This window comes from Macaca mulatta, chromosome 14 (genome assembly GCF_049350105.2).
Source record: "Macaca mulatta isolate MMU2019108-1 chromosome 14, T2T-MMU8v2.0, whole genome shotgun sequence".
Classification (NCBI taxonomy): Eukaryota; Metazoa; Chordata; class Mammalia; order Primates; family Cercopithecidae; genus Macaca; species Macaca mulatta.
The window spans coordinates 117,905,340-117,924,552 of record NC_133419.1 but is presented as its reverse complement, the minus strand read 5'-3'; the positions used below and the strand labels follow the sequence as shown (position 1 = coordinate 117,924,552).

At 47.3% G+C, this 19,213-nt stretch overlaps 2 protein-coding genes across 7 annotated transcripts in view; one reads left to right on the top strand and one right to left on the bottom strand.

Moving 5' to 3' along the window:
- The window catches only part of RNF214 (ring finger protein 214), a 54,239-nt gene extending 39,417 nt beyond the window's left edge, over positions 1-14,822 (bottom strand). Inside the window, exons 1-5 of one of the 2 annotated variants that reach the window (XM_015115777.3) lie at positions 14,231-14,822; positions 12,592-12,704; positions 7,886-8,396; positions 7,140-7,199; positions 1,260-1,400 (exon numbers count right to left, since the gene is read on the bottom strand). In XM_015115777.3, the coding sequence (XP_014971263.3) occupies positions 1,260-1,400; positions 7,140-7,199; positions 7,886-8,396; positions 12,592-12,704; positions 14,231-14,566 (1,161 nt within the window). In that variant the 5' untranslated portion in view covers positions 14,567-14,822. Of the gene's footprint in view, positions 1-1,259; positions 1,401-7,139; positions 7,200-7,885; positions 8,397-12,591; positions 12,705-14,181 lie in introns of both variants that reach the window. The other variant, XM_015115778.3, reaches the window with a different exon arrangement.
- Positions 14,823-14,853: 31 nt separating this feature from the next.
- The window catches only part of PCSK7 (proprotein convertase subtilisin/kexin type 7), a 28,263-nt gene continuing 23,903 nt past the window's right edge, over positions 14,854-19,213 (top strand). For 2 of the 5 annotated variants that reach the window (XR_013404314.1, XM_077964369.1), the window contains exons 1-3: positions 14,854-14,927; positions 17,094-17,573; positions 18,592-18,726. Coding sequence is in view for 4 of the 5 variants with exons in the window: in XM_077964369.1 (XP_077820495.1) it covers positions 17,106-17,573; positions 18,592-18,726 (603 nt within the window). In the remaining variant the exon portion in view is untranslated. Of the gene's footprint in view, positions 14,928-15,691; positions 15,830-16,480; positions 16,601-17,093; positions 17,574-18,591; positions 18,727-19,213 lie in introns of all 5 variants that reach the window. The other 3 variants (XM_028834020.2, XM_077964368.1, XM_015115781.3) reach the window with 3 other exon arrangements.

Below are 19,213 nucleotides of genomic sequence, written 5' to 3'. Positions count from 1 at the left end.
TCTATGCTCACACAAAGACATACTTACGTATGCATTTCTTTGCTTTTTTTTTAATGAGGTCGTTCTACATACATTACTTTGCATCCTGATTTCTTTTACTTGACATGAATGTATTATGTCAATAAATATCGATCTAATTCAAAAATAGCTGTATAACATATGGATATATCTAATGTATCCAAACATTCTCTATTAAAAGTCTATGAGTGGTCTGGCACAGTGGCTAACGTCTGTAATCCCAGCATTTCGGGAGGCCAAGGTAGGCGGATCACGAGGTCAGAAGATCAAGACCATCCTGGTTAACACAGTGAAACCCCGTCTCTACTATTAAAAAAAAAAAAAAATCAGCCAGGCGTGGTGGCAGGCACCTATAGTCCCAGCTACTCAGGAGGCTGAGGCAGGAGAATAGCATGAATCCAGGAGGTGGAGCTTGCAGTGAGCAGAGATTGTGCCACTGCACTACAGCCTGGGTGACAGAGTGAGACTCTGTCTCAAAAAAAAAAAAAAGTCTATGAGTATTAATACTTTTCTTTGAGACAGGGTATCGTTCTGTTACTCAGGCTGGAGTGCAGTGGCACAATCTCGGCTCACTGCAACCTCTGCCTTCTGGGCTTAAGCAATCCTCCCACCTCAGCCTCCCATGTAGCTGGGACCACAGGTATGCACCACCATGCCCGGCTCATTTTTTGTATTTTTGGTAGAGATGGGATTTTGCCATGTTGCCCAGGCTGGTTCGAACTCCTGGACTCAAGTGATCCACCAGCCTCGACCTCTCAAAGCGCTGGGATTACAGGTATGAGCCACCACATCCGGCCTTGCCTTTTTATTTCAATTAACTCAAAAATAAAATTAAAGTTTGAGTTGGGTATGGACGGCTCAAACTTTAATTTTATTTTTGAGTTAACTGAAATAAAAAGGCCTCCTTTGGGAGGCCAAAGCGGGCGGATTTCTTGAGTCTGGAGTTCAAGACCAGCCTGGGCAACATGGCAAAACCCCGTCTCTACCAAAAACATAAAAAATGAGCCAGGCATAGTGGCATGCACCTGCGTTCCCAGCTACTTGGGAGGCTGAGGTGGGAGGATCACTTAAGCCCAGCAGACAGAGGCTGCAGTGAGCCAAGATTATGCTACTGCACTCCAGGCTGAGTGACAGAGTGAGACTGTCTCAAAAATAAATAAATACATAAAGTTTTTAAAAAATTAAAGTTTGATCAGAGACTGCTGCTTAACTCATTGACAATTTCAATATAAGCAAAATACCTGGTGATTCTTCATTTCTTCTTCTCTCCTTTGCTGAAGCTGCTTTAATTGCACTTGGAGCTGATTCTCCACTTGCCTCTGTTTGTCCAGGACCTCCTGGTAACGCTCCTTCAACAGTGTTCTCTCTGTCATCATTTTATCCTATTATAAACAAGACAAGAAAAGTTTATTTCCTAATTTAATCACAAGAAACATTCACCAGTGACTGTCCAAGGCATTGTATAGAGCTCTATGACTGCACTATCCAATAATGAAGCTACTAACCATATGTGGCTATATAAATTTAAATTCATTAACATATGATGAGATTGGCTGGGCATGGTGGTTCACACCTATAACTGCAGCACTTTGGGAGGCTGAGGTAGGCGGATCACTTGCGTTCAGGAATTCAAGACCAGCTTGGGCAACATGGCAAAACCTGGGCTCTTAAAAAAATACAAAAATTAGCTGGGCATGCCGGTACCCGACTGTAGTCCCAGCTACTTGGGAGGCTGAGGTGGGATGATTGCTTGAACCTGGGAGGCAGAGGTTACAGTGAGCTGAGATCACGCCACTGCACTTCAGCCTAGGCGAGAGAGCAAGACTCTCTCAAAAAAGCGTCCAGGAACATGACTCCTTACTGGTTAATAACACTGAAAACTGATGGATCCTCTAAAGATGTCTGGGAACCTGGTATTCAGACTGAACAACTCAGCAAGCTTTCATATAAAGTCTGGATTAGAAGTGAGGCTTCTAGACAAGGCACGGTGGTTCTGGCCTATAATCCCAGCACTTTGAGGGGCCAAGGCAGGAAGACTGCTTGAGGCCAGAAGCTCAAGACCAGCCTGGGCAATGTAGTAATACCTGGTCTCTATCAAAAAACAACAACAATAAATAAAAAAATAGAACTGCTTCTGAAAACAGTTTAGCTCTGCCACCCCCATGTCAGTAAATCAAGAAAATCAATGGTTACCTTTCAAAGGGACACTAAAATTTGAAGAGGGCCAACTTAAAACACATTTAGTATGAAGTAGCCCACATAATATTTAAACTGAGAGCACTAAACTGAATTTTTTCATTAAATAACTCTTTTCAAAGAAAAAAAATTTTAAAAACGAACAGGGAAAATATCATACTATAATCATGTTTACAAAAGGCTCTCAAGGCCAGGCACGGTGGCTCACACCTGTAGTCCCAGCACTTTGGGAAGCTGAGGTGGGCGGATCACCTGAGGTCAGGAGTTCGAGATCAGCCTGGCTAACATAGTGCAATCCCGTCTCTACTAAAAATACAAAATTAGCCAGGCATGGTGGCACATGCCTGTAATCCCAGCTACTTGGGAGGCTGAGGCAGGAGAATCACTTGAACCCAGGAGGCAAAGGTTGCAGTGAGCAGAGATTGTGCCACTGCACTCCAGACTGGGTGACAGAGCGAGACTCTGTCTCAAAATAAATAAATAAATAAATAAAATAAAAAATAAAAAAGACTCTCAAGATAGGACCTTGGCTTTGGGACAAGCTAATCTTTAGTCCATGTACTGAAATGTGACTAAGGTGTCCCAAACAGCTGATTCCTCAGCATCACACCTTTCCAGGGATTCTGAACCTGGATTCTACAGGTGGACCTCAGGGAATCTTTGAACTTTCTGCAACTGGTGTATGTATATATCTTTCTGAGACAAGAATTCAAAGTTTCCAAAAGATACTGAAAGAGGATCTTAACCAAAGAAAAGTTGAAACCAGTAGATTATTCTTTTTTGAGACAGAGTCTCACTCTGTGACCCAGGCTAGAGTGCAGTGGTGCAATCTCGGCTTATGGTAACCTCTGCCTCCCGGGTTCAAGCGATTATTGTGCCTCAGCCTCCCAAGTAGCTGGCATTAAGGGTGTGAGCCAACATGCTCTGCTAATTTTTGCATTTTTAGTAGATATGGGGTTTTGCCATGTTGGCCAAGCCGGTCTTAAACTCCTGGCCTCAAGCAATCCGCCTGCCTTAGCCTCCCAAAGTGCTGAGATTACAGGTGTGCTCCACCGCACCCAACTTCTTTTTTTTTTTGAGATGGGATCTCGTTCTGTCTCCCAGGCTGGAGTGCAATGGTGTGATGTCGGCACACTGTAATCTCTGCAGCCCGGGTTCAAGCAATTCTCCTGCCTCAGCCTCCCAAGTAGCTGGGATTACAGGCACGTGCCACCACGCCTGGCTAATGTTTTTGTATTTTTAGTACAGACGGGGTTTCACCATGCTGGCTAGGCTGGTCTCAAACTCCTGACTTCAAGGGATCCATCTGCCTTGGCCTCCCAAAGTGCTGGGATTACAAGTGTGAGCCACCATGCCCAGCCTTTATTTTCTTTTAACCACAACTCTTTTCCTTTACTTTTTTCTTTTTCTATAATGCATTTTTCTAAATAATAATAATAATTTTTATTATAGAGATGAAGTCTCACTATGTTGCCCAGGTTGTTCTCAAATTCTTAGACTCAAACAATCCACTCACCTCAGCCTCCTAAAGTGCTGGGATTATAGGCATAAGCCAAGGCACCCAGCCTATGATCCATGTTTAGAACCCAGGATCAGGGGATAAAAATTAGTATCATGAAAAAAGTATTAACATGCATACTATTACTACATACAAGGAGATAACTCAAAGGCATGCTTGATCCAATTTGTCCAGTCTTAACGAGCTAAAGAGTTTATATACTGTTACTTTGCTTTATCCTTGGCTAGTTGGTTCCTAGGATTAGGAGTAACACTTTCGAAAGTAGGCAGTGGGCAATGGCCATAAATACATGAAAAGGGTAGAAAACAGAACAGGAGTCAGGTTTCATATACTGCCACCAAGCTTAACACCTGCTTAGTTTCAATGCCTTTTTTATTTTTTGGGTTTTTGTTTTGTTTTGTTTGTCTAAGACACAGTCTTGCTCTGTCGCCCAGCCTGGAGTGCCGTGGTGCAATCTCGGCTCACTGCAACCTCCGCTTCCCAAGTTCAAGCAATTCTCTCTGCCTCAGCCTCCAGAGTAGCTGGGATTACAGGCGGCCGCCACTACGTCCAGCTAATTTTTTTATTTTTAGTAGAGATGAGGTTTTGCCATGTTGGCCAGGCTGGTCTTGAACTCCTGACTTCAGGTGATACCCCCCACCTCGGCCTCCCGAAGTGCTGAGATTACAGGCGTAAGCCACTGCACCCAGCCTCATTGCCTTTTTAAAAGCATGTAGACCTCACTACCACCCAAAAGATAGAGCCAAACAAAACACAAATCTAGTCCTCCTTTGGTCCAGTACTTGCTGGGTTTTCATTCATTCCTGCTTCATCTAGTTGACTGTTACAATTACATCCCAAGTTGCTACTCTCTGTTTTAAAACTTTTATTGGCTTCATCTGGTTAATGTACACCAGTAACTTTTTCCATATACCCTTCAATTTCTTCAACTTGCACCAAATATCCACTATCTTATCTGGTTGCTACAAGCATTTTCCCTTTTTATACTACTCTTTATAAATTAACATATCTTACCCTAAAGACCTCTTCCTGGGGTGCCTTTCCCAGTATTACTTTCCTTTTAAAAAGTGTACATTTAGATATCCATATACTTAAAGGTGGACATTTTAGCCACAAAAGGCCAGGGATGGATCAAAGGGAGCATTTTAACAAAGGTAAGTGTGACGTTCTCTTCAAAAATCAACTATCTGGGGATAAAATTAGAAGGATACAAGTAAATAATCTATGAAAAAAAAGACTGGATGGAATTTGACTAAAAGCTTAACAGTAAGAAAAAATTGCCAAAATAAGTCAATGTAAGCTTAAGAAAGTCTAGAGTGAGAGATACTAAGAGATTCTACTATATTATAAAGTAATTATACTGTATCTGTACTATCATATATGGTTCTCGAGATCACTTTTTAAAACAAATATTGATAAAATGGACCATGTCTAGGTGAAAGTAACCAGAATGATGATAAAGAAATGGAAAATAGTATCAAAATAGTATCAAAAAGAATACTAAAAACATCTGAGGATGTTTCACCTGGAAAGGTTTGAACTTGGGGAGAAAGAGAATAAGGGGAACAGGCATAAAAAAACTTCAAATATACACAGGGCTAACAAGCAGGAAAGGAACTGGATTTATTCCATAAGGCTCAAGAGAAAACTATAGTAAGAACTTTTTTTTTTCTGAGACGGATTCTCACTCTGTCACCAGGCTGCAGTGCAGTGGTGCAATCTCAGCTCACTGCAACCTCCACCTCCCGGGTTTAGGCAATTCTCCTGTCTCACCTTCCCAAGTAGCTAGGACTACAGGCATGTGCCACCACGCCCGGCTGATTTTTGTATTTTTAGTAGAGATAGGGTTTCACCACATTGGCCAGGACGGTCTCAATCTCTTGACCTCATGATCCACCCACCTCAGCCTCCCAAAGTGCTGGGATTACAGGCATGAGCCACCACACCGGGCCTGAAACAAGAAGCTCGCTGCCACCTCAGCCTCCCGGGTTCAAGCAATTCTTCTGCCTCAACCTCCCAAGTAGCTGGGATTACAGGCAGTACCACCACCCCTGGCTACTTTTCGTTTTTTTGTTGTTGTTTGGTTTTTTTTTTGAGACAGTCTCACTCTGACACCCAGGCTGGAGCGCAGTGGCACGATCTCAGCTCACTGCAATCTCTGCCTCCCAGGTTCAAGCTAATCTCATGCCTCAGCCTCCCAAGCAGCTGGGATTACAGGCACACGCCACCACGCCTGGTTAATTTTTTGTATTTTTAATAGAGATGGGGTTTCACCATGTTGCCCAGGCTGGTCTCAAACTCCTGAGCTCAGACAATCTGCCTGCCTCAGCCTCCCAAAGCGCTAGGATTACAGATGTGAGCCACCGTGCCTGGCCTAAATTTTTGTATTTTTAGTAAAGACAGGGTTTCACCATGTTAGTCAGGCTGGTCTCAAACTCCTGACCTCAGGTGATCCACCCGCCTCGGCCTCCAAAAGTGCTAGAATTACAGGCGTGAGCCACTGCACCCGGCCTGAAGTAAGAAGTTATAAGGGTTTTATCTTCATCTCAGAATAAAATCTAACAATAAGAGCTTTTATTTTGTTTTTTTGAGACGGAGCTTCTCTGTTGTGCAGGCTGGGGTGCAGTGGTGCAATCTTGGCTCACTACAACCTCTGCCTCCCAGGTTCAAGCCATTCTCCTGCCTCAGCCTCCTGAGTAGCTGGGATTACAGGCATGCACCACCACGCCCAGCTAACTTTTGTATTTTTAGTAGAGATGGGGTTTCACCACGTTGGCCAGGCTGGTCTTGAACTCTTGACCTAAAGTGATCCGCCTGCCTTGGCCTCCCAACGTGCTGGGATTACAGGTGTGAGCCACTGTGCCTGGCCTTTTTTTTTTTTTTTTTTTTTTTTTTAATTTTTTTTGAGACAGGGTCTCACTCTGTCACCCAGGCTGCAGTACAATCACACAATCATGGCTCACACAGCCTCGACCTCCTGGGCTCAGGTGAACAGGTGATCCTCCCACCTCAGCCTCCTGGGTAGCTAGGACCATAGGCATCTACCACCACACCTGGCTGATTTTTGTATTTTTTGTAGACACGGGGTTTCACCACGTTGCCCAGGCTGGTCTCAAACTCCAGAGTTCAAGCGATTCACCCACTTCAGCTTCCCAAAATGCTAGGATTATGGGCATGAGCCACTGTGCCTGGCCAATAAGAGCTATTTTTTTTTTAAACGTAACTGGTTGCGTTGTGAGGTAGTAAGCTTCCCATCTCTGGAAGTGATCAAGGAAAAGTTAGCTGACCATCTGTCAGGGATTTTATGAAGGGGACTCCTGCACCTTTTCCAACTGAGATGATATGCCTCTAGATCTTCTGTTTGATAATGACTTCATATAACAACAATGACAGTTTAAATACTTACCAAATTCTTTTCAATATCTTGATCTGTGTTTACCTCTGAATCAGCCGTCTTAAAGTCAGTCTATAAAGGAAAAAAGTTATATTTAGAATTGTTCAGAGACACTTTAAAAGAGGCAGAATCACTAACACCTAGAATTCTGCCACAGGTAACTAACTTTTTGCTCTTTCCCCTTACCAGCTTCCAAGCAAGCTAAGCAATGTAGTTCTGGCAAATGGACACCAACATCCACCCTGCATTAATCATCAGTCCCACAAAATAACCCAAACAAGACCCAACGACTGACTGAGAGAAAGCCTCAAGTCTGAGATGAGATGTCTGCCCTCTACAGTCTGTTGTGCCCATACTTTCTCCTACAACAAAGCACACCCGTCACTAGAAGGCAGGATACACTGTACTTCTTAAGATGTGACTCAGAGAATTAACAAGGACTCTTCCTGCAAGGACAAAGGGGATAAATACAAATGCTAATGTCCTGAACTCATCAGTTACTCAGTGAAAGAGACTACGTAGGTCATAAAGTTCCTACTTGCCATAAGATGAGACACTAGCTACCGGCTTTCTTATTTACTGAACATCAGAATGAAGTCATTGCATGGCACTGTATCAAAGTAGTACGATGGCTGCTAGCAAAAAAACAAAAAACAAAACAAGCCAGCAAGTTCTCCACCAAATATGAAGAAATAGCTCCTACCCTGAACCCCACCACCCCCCAGTTACATTTTAGTAGTAGAAACTTGACACTTGACCTGTACAGCAATGTTCTGAGAAAGCTTCAGGGAAGAGCTATCTTGATCATCATCCTGATCCACTCGGACTCCTTCAACCCCATTTGCTGGAGACACTACAGGTCGGAAATCCAAGCCTGTGTCCCTGTTACCTTCCTTTAGGATGGAGGCTTGTGGGGATTTCTCTTCAGAGCAATTCCCGGAGGCAAGCTGCTTTGTATGGCACCCTGCCTTAAGAGACCGAGTGGCTGGATGGAGGTTCTCCCGGAGGCTTGTGTCCCCCTCCTCTCCTGCTGTGCTGGCCACGTCCTTCAAATCAGACTGAGATCCACTGCCAGAAAGACAAAGGGCTGTGGCTATCAAGTTTTCTCCTAAAACCGCCGGGTGCGCTGCTGAGGTGTCACCTGCTGATGAACCAGGATTCTGCTCTGAGTGCTCCAAATGGACATTTCTGTTATTCTCCTTGGTTATCGTTTGGCTACTTACACTCAACAGGGGTGAGTTCTTCTGTTTCTGTGCAGAGTCTTTGGTGCTATCAAACACGTAAGATGAAAAGAAAAGTTATAATACTTTTAACTACTAGAAGAACAAAACTAGACTATGTAAACCCTCCTGACTATCACAATGAAAGAACTTAGTTTCAATCCAATGATTTCTATCCCATATGCAGGTAGTATAGCTTGGTGGTTAAGACCTAGTTTTTTGTTTTTTGTTTTTGTTTTTAGAGAGGGTCTAAACTCTTGTCACCCAAGCTAGAATGCAGTGGTGCAATCAAGGCTCACTGCAGTCTCAACATCCTTGGCTCAAGTGATCCTCCACCTCAGCCTCCTGAGTAACTAGGACTACAGTAACATGCCACCATGCCCAGCTAATTTTTTGTATTTTTTGCATGGTTTTGCCATGTTGCCCAGGCTGGTCTCAAACTCCTGTGCTCAAGGGATCCATCTGCCTGCATCAGCCTCTCAAAGTGTTGGAATTATAGGCGTGAGCCACCACAGCCAGCCAAAAACCTGGGTTCTAAAGACAGTCTACAGTAAATGGCCAAACATAAATGATTCTGAAGATCCAAATAATTTTTGAGGGCCAACTGGAATAAATTTTGGGGATACCGATGAATTAGCCTAATGCTAGTTAGAATATTTTAGTTACATGTACTAATTTAGTTATACATATTATAATAAACTATTAACTTAGAAATATTGTTTTGATTCCTCTCTCACCTTCCACAAGAATAATTTTCATTCAAACTCATTATAGAGATCTTTGACCAGAACCACTTTTTAGGTTCTTCAACAGTTCCAGAGTATAGCATCTACACTTTAAGTTGTCTAAAGTACAGACAATTTTGAATCCAAAATTGAAGCTGTCAATAAAATTTTATCCCACACAGTAAGTATACATATGCTTAATATTAGGATATTCTGTCACTTGTCACAGCCATTCAAGGTGCTGCTTTAATTATTTATTGATTGATTGATTTTTTGAGACAGGGTTTCACTTTGTCACCCAGGCTGAAGTGAGGGATTGTTTTTTAAAGGGGTCTTAAAACATATTTACAATGACATCCAACATTCACAACTGTACATCTTTCACCCAGGAATTAACACTTATGTTTAATTTATTTGACCCCACCCTCTTTTTTTAAACTAATTCTATAACTGACACTCTTAACCATACCCAACCAGCACAGAGGATTCAAGTTGATGCATCTTTGTTTCCTCAGTCATACTAGTTCAAAATAAAACAACTGAAAGAATACCTCGGTGAGGAACAATGGCTCATGCCTGTAATCCCAACACTTTGGGAGGTCAAGGCAGGAGCATTATTTGAGGTCAGGAGTTCAAGACTAGCCTGGGAAACATGGCAAGACCTTGTCTCTACAAAAAAATGTTAAAAGTAGCTGAATGTAGTGGCATGCACCTGTAGCTCCAGCAACTTGGGAGGCTGAAGTGAGAGGACTGCTTAAGCCCAGGAGGTGGAGGCTGCAGTAGGCCATGATCGCACCACTGTACTCCAGCCTACGTGATAGAGGGAGACCCTGTCTCAATGTAAACACTTGAAGCTGATTCCTTCCTGCTGGGAGTTAACTGTGAGGAGGTGCTTAATTAAAAATTCAGGCATATATAGTACCTGAGTTTGAATCCTGACTCCGCCCACCATTTACAAGCTGTTTGACTCTTGGCAAGTTACTTTATTTGTAAAACAGAAATAATACTATCCTCCTAATAGGACTGTTGTGAGGATTCCATGAGATAATCCACATGAAGTATTCAGTATAGTGCCTGGCATATAGTAAACATTCAATAAACCTTAGCTGCCATTATTACTAGTGTATGTAGTTGACTTTATCAAAACTCTGACTCCAACATAGCTTGGAAACCTTGGGCAAATTACTAACCTCTCTGTGTCTCAGTTTCCTCACCTGTAAATGGGAATAATAATATTATCACTACCTCCCGAGACTGTTTTAAAGATTAAATGTGTTAACACATATAGAACTGTAGTCAAGTGTTAGCTATTGTATTAGAGGACTCAGGTACTCTAGAAAATAGCTGAGGGAGGGCCAGGCGCAGTGGCTCACGCCTGTAATCCCAACACTTCGAGAGGCTGAGGCAGGCCGATCACAAGGTCAGGAGACTGAGACTATCCTGGACAACATGGTGAAACCCTGTCTCTACTACAATACAAAAAATTAGCCGGGCATGGTGGTGGGCACCTGTAATCCCAGCTACTAGGGAGGCTTAGGCAGGAGAATCGCTTGAACTCGGGAGGCAGAGGTTGCAGTGAGCGGAAATTGCGCCAGGGCACTCCAGCCTGGCGACAGAGCAAGACACTGTCTCAAAAACAAAACAAAACAAAAGTTGAGGGAGCTAGGTGCAGTGGCTCACCCCTGTAATGCCAGCACTTTGGGAGGCCAAGGCGGGCAGATCACTTGAGGTCAGGAGTTCAAAACCAGCCTGGTCAACATGGTGAAACCCCATCTCGCTAAAAATACAAAAATTAGCTGGGCTACCAAGCAGGCGCCTATAATTCCAGCTACTTGGGAGGCTGAGACAGGAGAATCACTTGAACCCAGGAGGCAGAAGTTGCAGTGAGCCAAGATCATACCACTGCACTCTGGCCTGGGGCACAGAGCAAGAGTCTGTCTCCAAAAAAAAAAGAGTTGAGGAAGAATACACAGTCAGCCTCTTTATATAGACTGTGGTCCACATTCATGGATTCAACCAACCATGGACTGAAAATATTCAAAAGGATAAATGTTTGTGATGATGGATATGCTAATTACGCTGATCTGATCACTATACATTACATGTACCACAACATCACTACGTACCCCCATGAATATGTACAATTAATTATTGTGTCCATTTATTAAAATATAAAAATAAACCACTTAAAAGTAAAATACCCAGCCTGGCCAACGTGGCGAAACCCCATCTCAAATACAAAAATTAGCCAGGCGTGGTGCCGGGCACCTGTAATCCCAGCTACTTGGGAGGCTGAGGCAAGGGAATCACTTGAACCCAGGAGGCAGAGGGTGCAGTGAGCTGAGATCACGCCATTGCACTCCAGCCTGGGCGACACAGCAAGACTCCATCTCAAAAAAAAAAAAAAAAGCCGGCGCGGTGGCTCACGCCTGTAATCCCAGCACTTTGGGAGGCCAAAGCAGGCGGATCACGAGATCAGGAGATGGAGACCATCCGGGCTAACACGGTGAAATCCCCTCTCTACTAAAAAAACAAAAAATTAGCCGGGTGTGGTGGCGGGCACTTGTAGTCCCAGGTACTTGGGAGGCTGAGGCAGGAGAATGGCGTGAACCTGGGAGGCGGAGCTTACAGTGAGCCAAGACTGCACCACTTGCACTCCAGCCTGGGCCAACAGAGTGAGACTCTGTCTCAAAAAAACAAAAGTGAAATAGATTTAAACCATTAAAAAAAATTTCAGAAAAAAATTGGATGGTTGCATCTGTACTGAACATGCACAAATTTTTTTCCTTGTCATTATTCCTTAAAAACACAACTATTTACATAACATTTACATTGTATTAGTTGGTGTAAATAACCTAGAGATTAAAGTATATGGGAGGACATGCATAGGTTATACACAAATACTACACCATTTTATTTATTTATTTATTATCTTTTTAATTGCTTTAAGTGGGGTGGGCATATGCCTGTCCCAGATAAATACTACACCATTTTATGTAAGGGACTTGAGCATCTATAGATTTTGGTATCCTCAGTAGGGGTCCTGGAACCAATCTCCAACATATACTGTGGGATAACTATATAGTTAATTTAGTTCAACATTGTACATAACAATGTATTACATTAGCTACTATGAGATGCAAGTTTGGGTAATTGCGTGTCTGTGGGTATATGTATTTAGAATCCATGTACACATACCAATGTAACATTTCTCATATATAACATATAAACATATGGTTAAACGAACATACAGTCCACATAGGAAAGGGCTGGAAAATATTTGCATTTTTTAATGAGTTTGAACCCATGTATTCTATTTATTCTCCAAACATTTAGCATGCCTGCTGAGTATCAGATGCTGTGTTGGATACCAGAAATACAAAGATAGATCAGACAGTCCTCTACCTTTAAAAACCTAGTGCAGTGCCATCAGAGCCAAAAAGAAAGACCAGCTACACAATACCATCTCAGAAACCCTTTACCCAAATGAATCTTCCCAGTCAGGAGTCCACACATTACCTTAGACCATCTGGGAGACCTTCGTCTGATTTGGAAGCACATAAACTAGAAGATTCCGGAGGACTGGGGGCATTGGCCACAACACCAGCAACCTCAGACGCTGCCATTATGCTCTGTACATTCAGAAACAAATTACAGGCTACAAGTTTCCAAAGTTTAAAACAAATGTATCTCTCCCCCCTCAGAATGTCCACACAACAGAGCTGTTGCAGTAAAGAAATACAAAAACCTGGGCTCCGGGAGAAAATACTTAAGAGTATTAAAAGAGACATTGTATACAAAGTCCTAGCGGGCAACAATCCTCAAGAGTCACTGTATTTACATAAATATCTCGGAGTCTGTGCAAAGATCTTAATTTTCACTTTTGGCAGAAATGTAGTCATTTCAAACAATAGAACTTAGTCTGCCAGGATCTTCCAAGTGGTCCCAAGCCTACCTTGTCTACTATCATTTATAATAAAAGATGTACTTTTCGGACTAGTATCAATCAGATCTCATGTTTTTAAATCACTTTATGGCTGTTACATTCAAAGCATTCTCCACTAATTTAAGTGAAGTTTTTGGAGGCACTTGCCTGTAAGCGAACAAGTAATGCAATACTGGGCAATCCAGGGTGCATCTTTTACTGTCAGTGTGCTCCCCACAGATGGGAAAGGCCTGATACCCACTATCAGAGAAAAGTACAGACTCTTCAGAGTGACTAGTGGTGCAAAAAAGAATCCTGGGTTCTCTAGCTTGAAAATGACAAGGTGAAAAACATGGTAACATAAGTAAGGGAACTGGGACGGATGCCTTTTTTAAAAATCAAAAGGTCATCTTCTATGCTGCAGAGCAAACTTATGACCTTATGAGGAGAAAAGAAAATCAAAATACTTGGGAGGTGGGGGTGAACGTAGGGTTAGTTTGCATTCTTGCTTTTATTTTAACAGCATCACAGGTATTGCCCCCGGAACACTGAAGAGCGCGCGGGGTAGACAGGCAGATGGGGCTGTGTCAACACCTCAGTCACAGCCCACAGACCCTGTGCCTCTGTTTCCCTCATTATACAAAGCTCCTGGGAGAAAATGGGCCCCAAATCGCCACTGCTGCTCCCTCAGGTGCAAACATCCCGTCCCCAAGGAGCCCAGGGCTGGGGGGTCCTCTGCGCCCGGTGAACGAAACCCCAGGATAAGGGTCATGCATGCAACTCCGCGGCTAGAGAGCCCGTGGCGCGGGTCGGAACAGCTGGCTGGAGGGTCGAGTGTACCAAAAAGAACTCCGCAACCCGGGGCGACCACCAGCGAAGCGGAGGCGCCGGAGCCACGGGTCCTCGGGCGAGAACAGGGGACAGACGGGAAGAGGACAATGGGGGGAAACGGCGCTGGGTGGCCTTGGCCACCCTCCACAGGGGGCTGCTAGGCTGGCCGCTGCCTCGGACCAGCCCCCCTCCACCCCTTTCCCTTGGCCCCCCCACCCCACTGCCAGCCCCCCCGTCCCACTTCTAGGCCGGGACCCCCGCCTCGGTTCTCACAGCACCCTCCACGCCCCCCACCCGGCCCCCCTCCCCGGCCCTCGCCCCGCAACCCCCACCCACGCTCGCCCCTCACACACCTCCCGCGCCGCGCCCCCGGGAAGAAAGTGGGGGAGGGACGGGACGCACCTGAGCGGGCGGAGCGGGGGGAGGGGGCGGCCGAGCCACGGGGGGAGGGGTCGAGCGCCGGCCCGCGCGCGGCACCTCCCACTTCCGGCGGCACGAGCGGAGGGGGCGAGCCTCCGGCCGCGAGAGGAGAGGCCGCGGTAGCGCCGCGCCGCCCCCGACAGCGCCCTCTGGCGGCGAGAGCTGGCGCCGCCGGGGCACGGGGATGCTGCAGGAGACCCCTGAGATACAGGTGGACTCCCGGGGCGCAGGGAAGAAGGGAGAGCCGACTGCGAGAAGGAAGGCGACCTGGCGGGGCAGGATCCCCTCTGGAAAGATTACAGGGACAGTCGGGGCCATGGCGGTCAGAGGGAGAAAAGCAACTAGGGGATTTTAAAGGTCGGAACAGAAATGCCCTTTACAGAGGACGCCATGAAGGAGAACCTTCTGAAGAGGGACTATGTGGAAGATGCCCCGAGGACTCGGGGAGGCGGAGCCCGCGGGTTCGGCCCCCAGCGCCCGCACGGCCCCTGCCTGCGGAGGCCGCCCGCTGGAGCCGGACCCCGGGCGCCGGTTGCTGGGGCCCGTGGGGTCGCTGGGCCGCAGGCGCCGCGCTGATTGGCTGCGCCGCGGGCGGAAGTGATGCTGCTGTCACTGCTCCTCCGGCTCCCGGGAAGCCGCGAGTTTCCGCAGGGAGGCGGCGGCAGCTGCGGCCGGGCCGGTGAGTTGGGAACTAGGTGTGGGGCTGGACCTGGGAAGTCAGGGGGGCCCAGAAGTGGGGGGAACCGGCGTCTGAGGATGAGGGAGCTGCACAGAGGGTGCCTGAGGTCCTGACGTGGGGGACCCCAGGAAGATGGGGCCCCAGGGTCCAGGATTCCAGGATAATGTGGGTGCTAATGAGGAGAGGGGGCACATTGCACGAAGCGATCGAGGCCGATGGAGGGGGAATCGGGAAACTGATCCTGTACCCAAGCTGGCTTCTAGGAGCCGGGTGTAGAACAGCGAGGACAGTCACTTGGGAGCAGGATCTTGGACTCTGGGCTGCCCATTCTCTTCTTCCTTGTCAACTAAGAGCTGTAAAGAGAGGCCTAGCCCTTGGGAGAGGTTGAGACCTGCTTTCAGAGGGCATTTAAGGTTCCTTTCCCGGAAGCCTGGGGGATAAAAATGCTGCTCTGCCACTGGGAGACAGAAGGAGCTCATGCTTCTCTTTCTTCCGGACATCTGTGGTGGGATCCTCTGAGTCTGAAGGAGCCTGCCTAGAGGGGCCACTGTCTGGCTAACAAGGGTTTTGTTTGTTTGTTTGTTTGTTTACTTAGTAGAGTTTGCAGACACCTAAATATCTTGGGAGAATTGAGGCTCCCGGGGCAGGGAGGGATTGAGAGGGAATACACCTGGAAACCTAAGAGAAAAAGAGAGGAAGAAATATAGTATGAAGATTTTTAGAGGGAAAGGAGAGGTGGCATAAGTTCTCCTTTCCCTTTCCAGGAAGTCTTTCAGTAAAATTCCCATTTTTCTGGAATGCTTTGACGTAGAGCTGCTTGGGTGTGTGTCTGAGTACTAAGCCCTGCCCCAGGGTGGACTCAGTGGAGAACAAAGGCTTTTGAAGAAGCCTAGCCACCGTAGGTACACACACGTCTTGTCACCCCATTTGTCTGTCCCCCAGTTCTTACTTGGCTCTTTTTTCCTTTGAGGGCTCCTAAGACCAATTCCCTGGTTCTGTCAAACCCAGGCAATTGGAGGTCCAGTCTGGAGCCTGAGTCCTCTCCTTGAAGCCAGCCTCCTGAGCTCAGCACAGGGGTAGCTGCTTAGTGAGGTTCCCTCGTCATTCCTTCTCTCCTGGTTGCCTGCTTGTCCTTGGTGCCTGTTCTGTTTTGTTTGCACTCTCTGGCTTCCCCCTGTTTCGCCCCGGCCTCCTCCCTCCTTTCACTTTCCCTGATATCCTTCTGAGGTAGACAAATCAGGAAGTTCACTACCACCTGGACTTCTAGGACGTTATTACCTACTCTTTCGGGAGGCATTTTGGTAACAGTTTTTTGCTAGGCCTCTAGGGAAAAAAATGAAAAGAGGGTGGCATGATAGCACAGGAAGTGGGGTTTCTGGGTGTTATACTGATTTGGCCTCACCGTACCAGTTCTGCGCCAGTCTATGACCAGTTTTAGATCTTTGAAAATGACAACTAAGTTTCTCTGGTCCCTGGTCCTGGAGTTGATCTAACCTTTGCTGGTCGCACTGGGATTGGTGGGACGCTGTTTCTTCTGTTCTTGGGCCCCACAGGTCTGTAGCCTTTGCTGAGTCAACACTACTCACAGTGAAAGTGATGCCTTTTCTCCATTTGCACAACATGAGTGTGGCGTGGTTAGCCAGACCAGGAGCTCAACCTCATGTAGAGTCCAGGTGGGCACGGGGCCCTGTTATGGGGAATTAGCCTTGAGGACAACTGGACTGAGGAGGCAGCTAGGGAAAGATTTATGTCCCCTCTAAATGTAGGGGTGAGGAGGTTGTCTGTCCTAAAGAACAGTCACGAATGCAGCCAGTAGTTTGTGGGAGCGATGTGTGCTTTGAGCCCCGTGGGTGGCAACAGGGGACGGGTGCAGTGCCTGTGGGCAACCGGACCTCCTGCTGGATTAGCTGGTGTCGTGAGGATTGGCTGTCTTGCTGTGGGAGGCCATCCGCTGGCGTTAGTGCTGGTCCACACTCCACCTGGGGGCTTATCCCTGCTGGTCAGGGATAAATGTGAACAGAAAGAGAGGATCAGATGTTTCATAATTTAAAAGGCATGGCTTGGGGACTTCCAGGGGGAACGCGTGGATGGCTCAGCATCTCCCTCTCAGATTCCTGCAGTTACCAACTCTTTAATCTCTTCCACATCCTTTTTCTCTGTCTGCAGTCCGCTGCTCTGATGCCGAAGGGGAGGCAGAAAGTGCCACACTTGGATGCCCCCCTGGGCCTGCCCATCTGCCTCTGGCTGGAATTAGCTGGGCTCTTCTTACTGATTCCCTGGGTCATGGGCCTGGCAGGGACAGGTGGGCCTGATGGCCAGGGCCCAGGGGGGCCGAGCTGGGCTGTGCACCTGGAAAGCCTGAAAGGTGACGGGGAGGAAGAGACTCTGGAGCAGCAGGCGGATGCCTTGGCCCAGGCAGCAGGGCTGGTGAATGCTGGACGCATCGGAGAGCTTCAAGGGCACTATCTCTTTGTCCAGCCTGCTGGGCACAGGCCGGCCCTGGAGGTGGAGGCCATCCGGCAGCAGGTGGAGGCTGTGTTGGCTGGGCATGAAGCTGTGCGCTGGCACTCAGAGCAGAGGCTGCTAAGGCGGGCCAAACGCAGCGTCCACTTCAATGACCCCAAGTACCCACAGCAGTGGCACCTGGTGAGTCCAGTCCTACAGTGTGCGGTTTCAGGTGGGTAGGTTCCAGTCCAGTTCTTTAGTGGGCTTTTGACTATATCGCTCTTCAGTCGCCTCCATCCTTCGCCTGAGGGACCATTTCCCGGTTCTGTGGTGTCTCCCTCAGCTCTCCCTCCCTCCTACTGTCTTCTAGAAGCCGGTGTTTTGCAGTACTCAGGGCACAGATGGTGCCCCCAGGCTGCCTGGGCTCAAGGTCCAGCTGCGCCACTTACTAGCATGTGCATTTGGGCAAGCTGCTTAACCTCTGTGCCTCAGCTTCCCCATCTGTAAAGTGAGACTGTAGTAGTGCCCACCTCATAGAGTTATGGTTAGGGTAAGTGAATGCATACATGTGTAGCACTTGGAACAGTGCCTGACACATAGTAAACGCTATGACATAAGTGATACGATACTACCATTGTCATAAGAAGTATATCATCCGGCCGGGCGCGGTGGCTCACGCCTGTAATCCCAGCACTTTGGGAGGCCGAAGCGGGTGGATCACGAGGTCAGGAGATCAAGACCATCCTGGCTAACACGGTGAAACACCGTCTCTACTAAAAATACAAAAAAATTAGCCGGGTGTGGTGTCGGGCGCCTGTAGTCCCAGCTACTCGGGAGGCTGAGGTGGGCAAATGGTGTGAATCCGGGAGTTGGAGCTTGCAATGAGCTGAGATCACGCCTCGGCACTCCAGCCTAGGCGAGAGAGTGAGACTCCATCTCAAAAAACAAAAAAAAAGAAGCGTGTCATCCAACCCTTCACCCTAGCCTCCATTTCACCCCGAATCCCCCATGACTGATGGCAAACTTTCCTGGAATCCAAGGCTGTGGCAGAGCTCTCACCTGCCCCTTCTTGGCTCTGTTCCCACCTGACCTATTGGCCTGCAATCTCTGTCTGGCTCTTTGGTGGAGGCCAAGGGTGAAAAGGGGTTGCTAGCTATAACTTCGTCTCCCTCTGGGCTGGGCTGTGTGTCACTGGATTCCCACCCTGTCTGTCTTACAGAATAACCGACGGAGCCCGGGCAGGGACATCAACGTGACGGGTGTGTGGGAGCGCAATGTGACTGGGCGAGGGGTGACAGTGGTGGTAGTGGATGATGGAGTGGAACACACCATCCAGGATATTGCACCCAACTATGTGAGTGGCCCCTCACCCACCACGTCTTACCTCCTTCTTGGTGTTGCCTCAGTCTTGGCCCTTTTTCTAGAGGTCTTTGGGCCAAATAAAGGAGCCTGGGAGGTGAGATGGGGTTCATCCTCTCCTTTTCCCGAGCCAGCATTCCAGACTGGTAGTCAAGGCACAGCAGGTGGCTCTAACTCTAAGGGAGAGCAATCCTGCTTCCAGTTCTAGTCCTTTTCTGAGGAGTGAGGAGTGGCCCCTGCAGGCAACTTCCCTCTTGTTGGAAATCCGAGTACCTTCCTCTCTCTGAAGCGTGGCCTCTAGGGAGCCCTACCTGCCTTTTATTCCAGGTTTCCCAAGCCATGGAGCTGTAGGCACCTTCGCATAATGGGCAAGAGAAGTTTGCTGGGAGCTGTGGCACTTCTCAGTTTTGCCCCAGTGTCCTTTGCTCATATCTTTTAGCCAGTGTGGTTTGCAGATAGAAATGGGCTTATTGGGTCCGGGC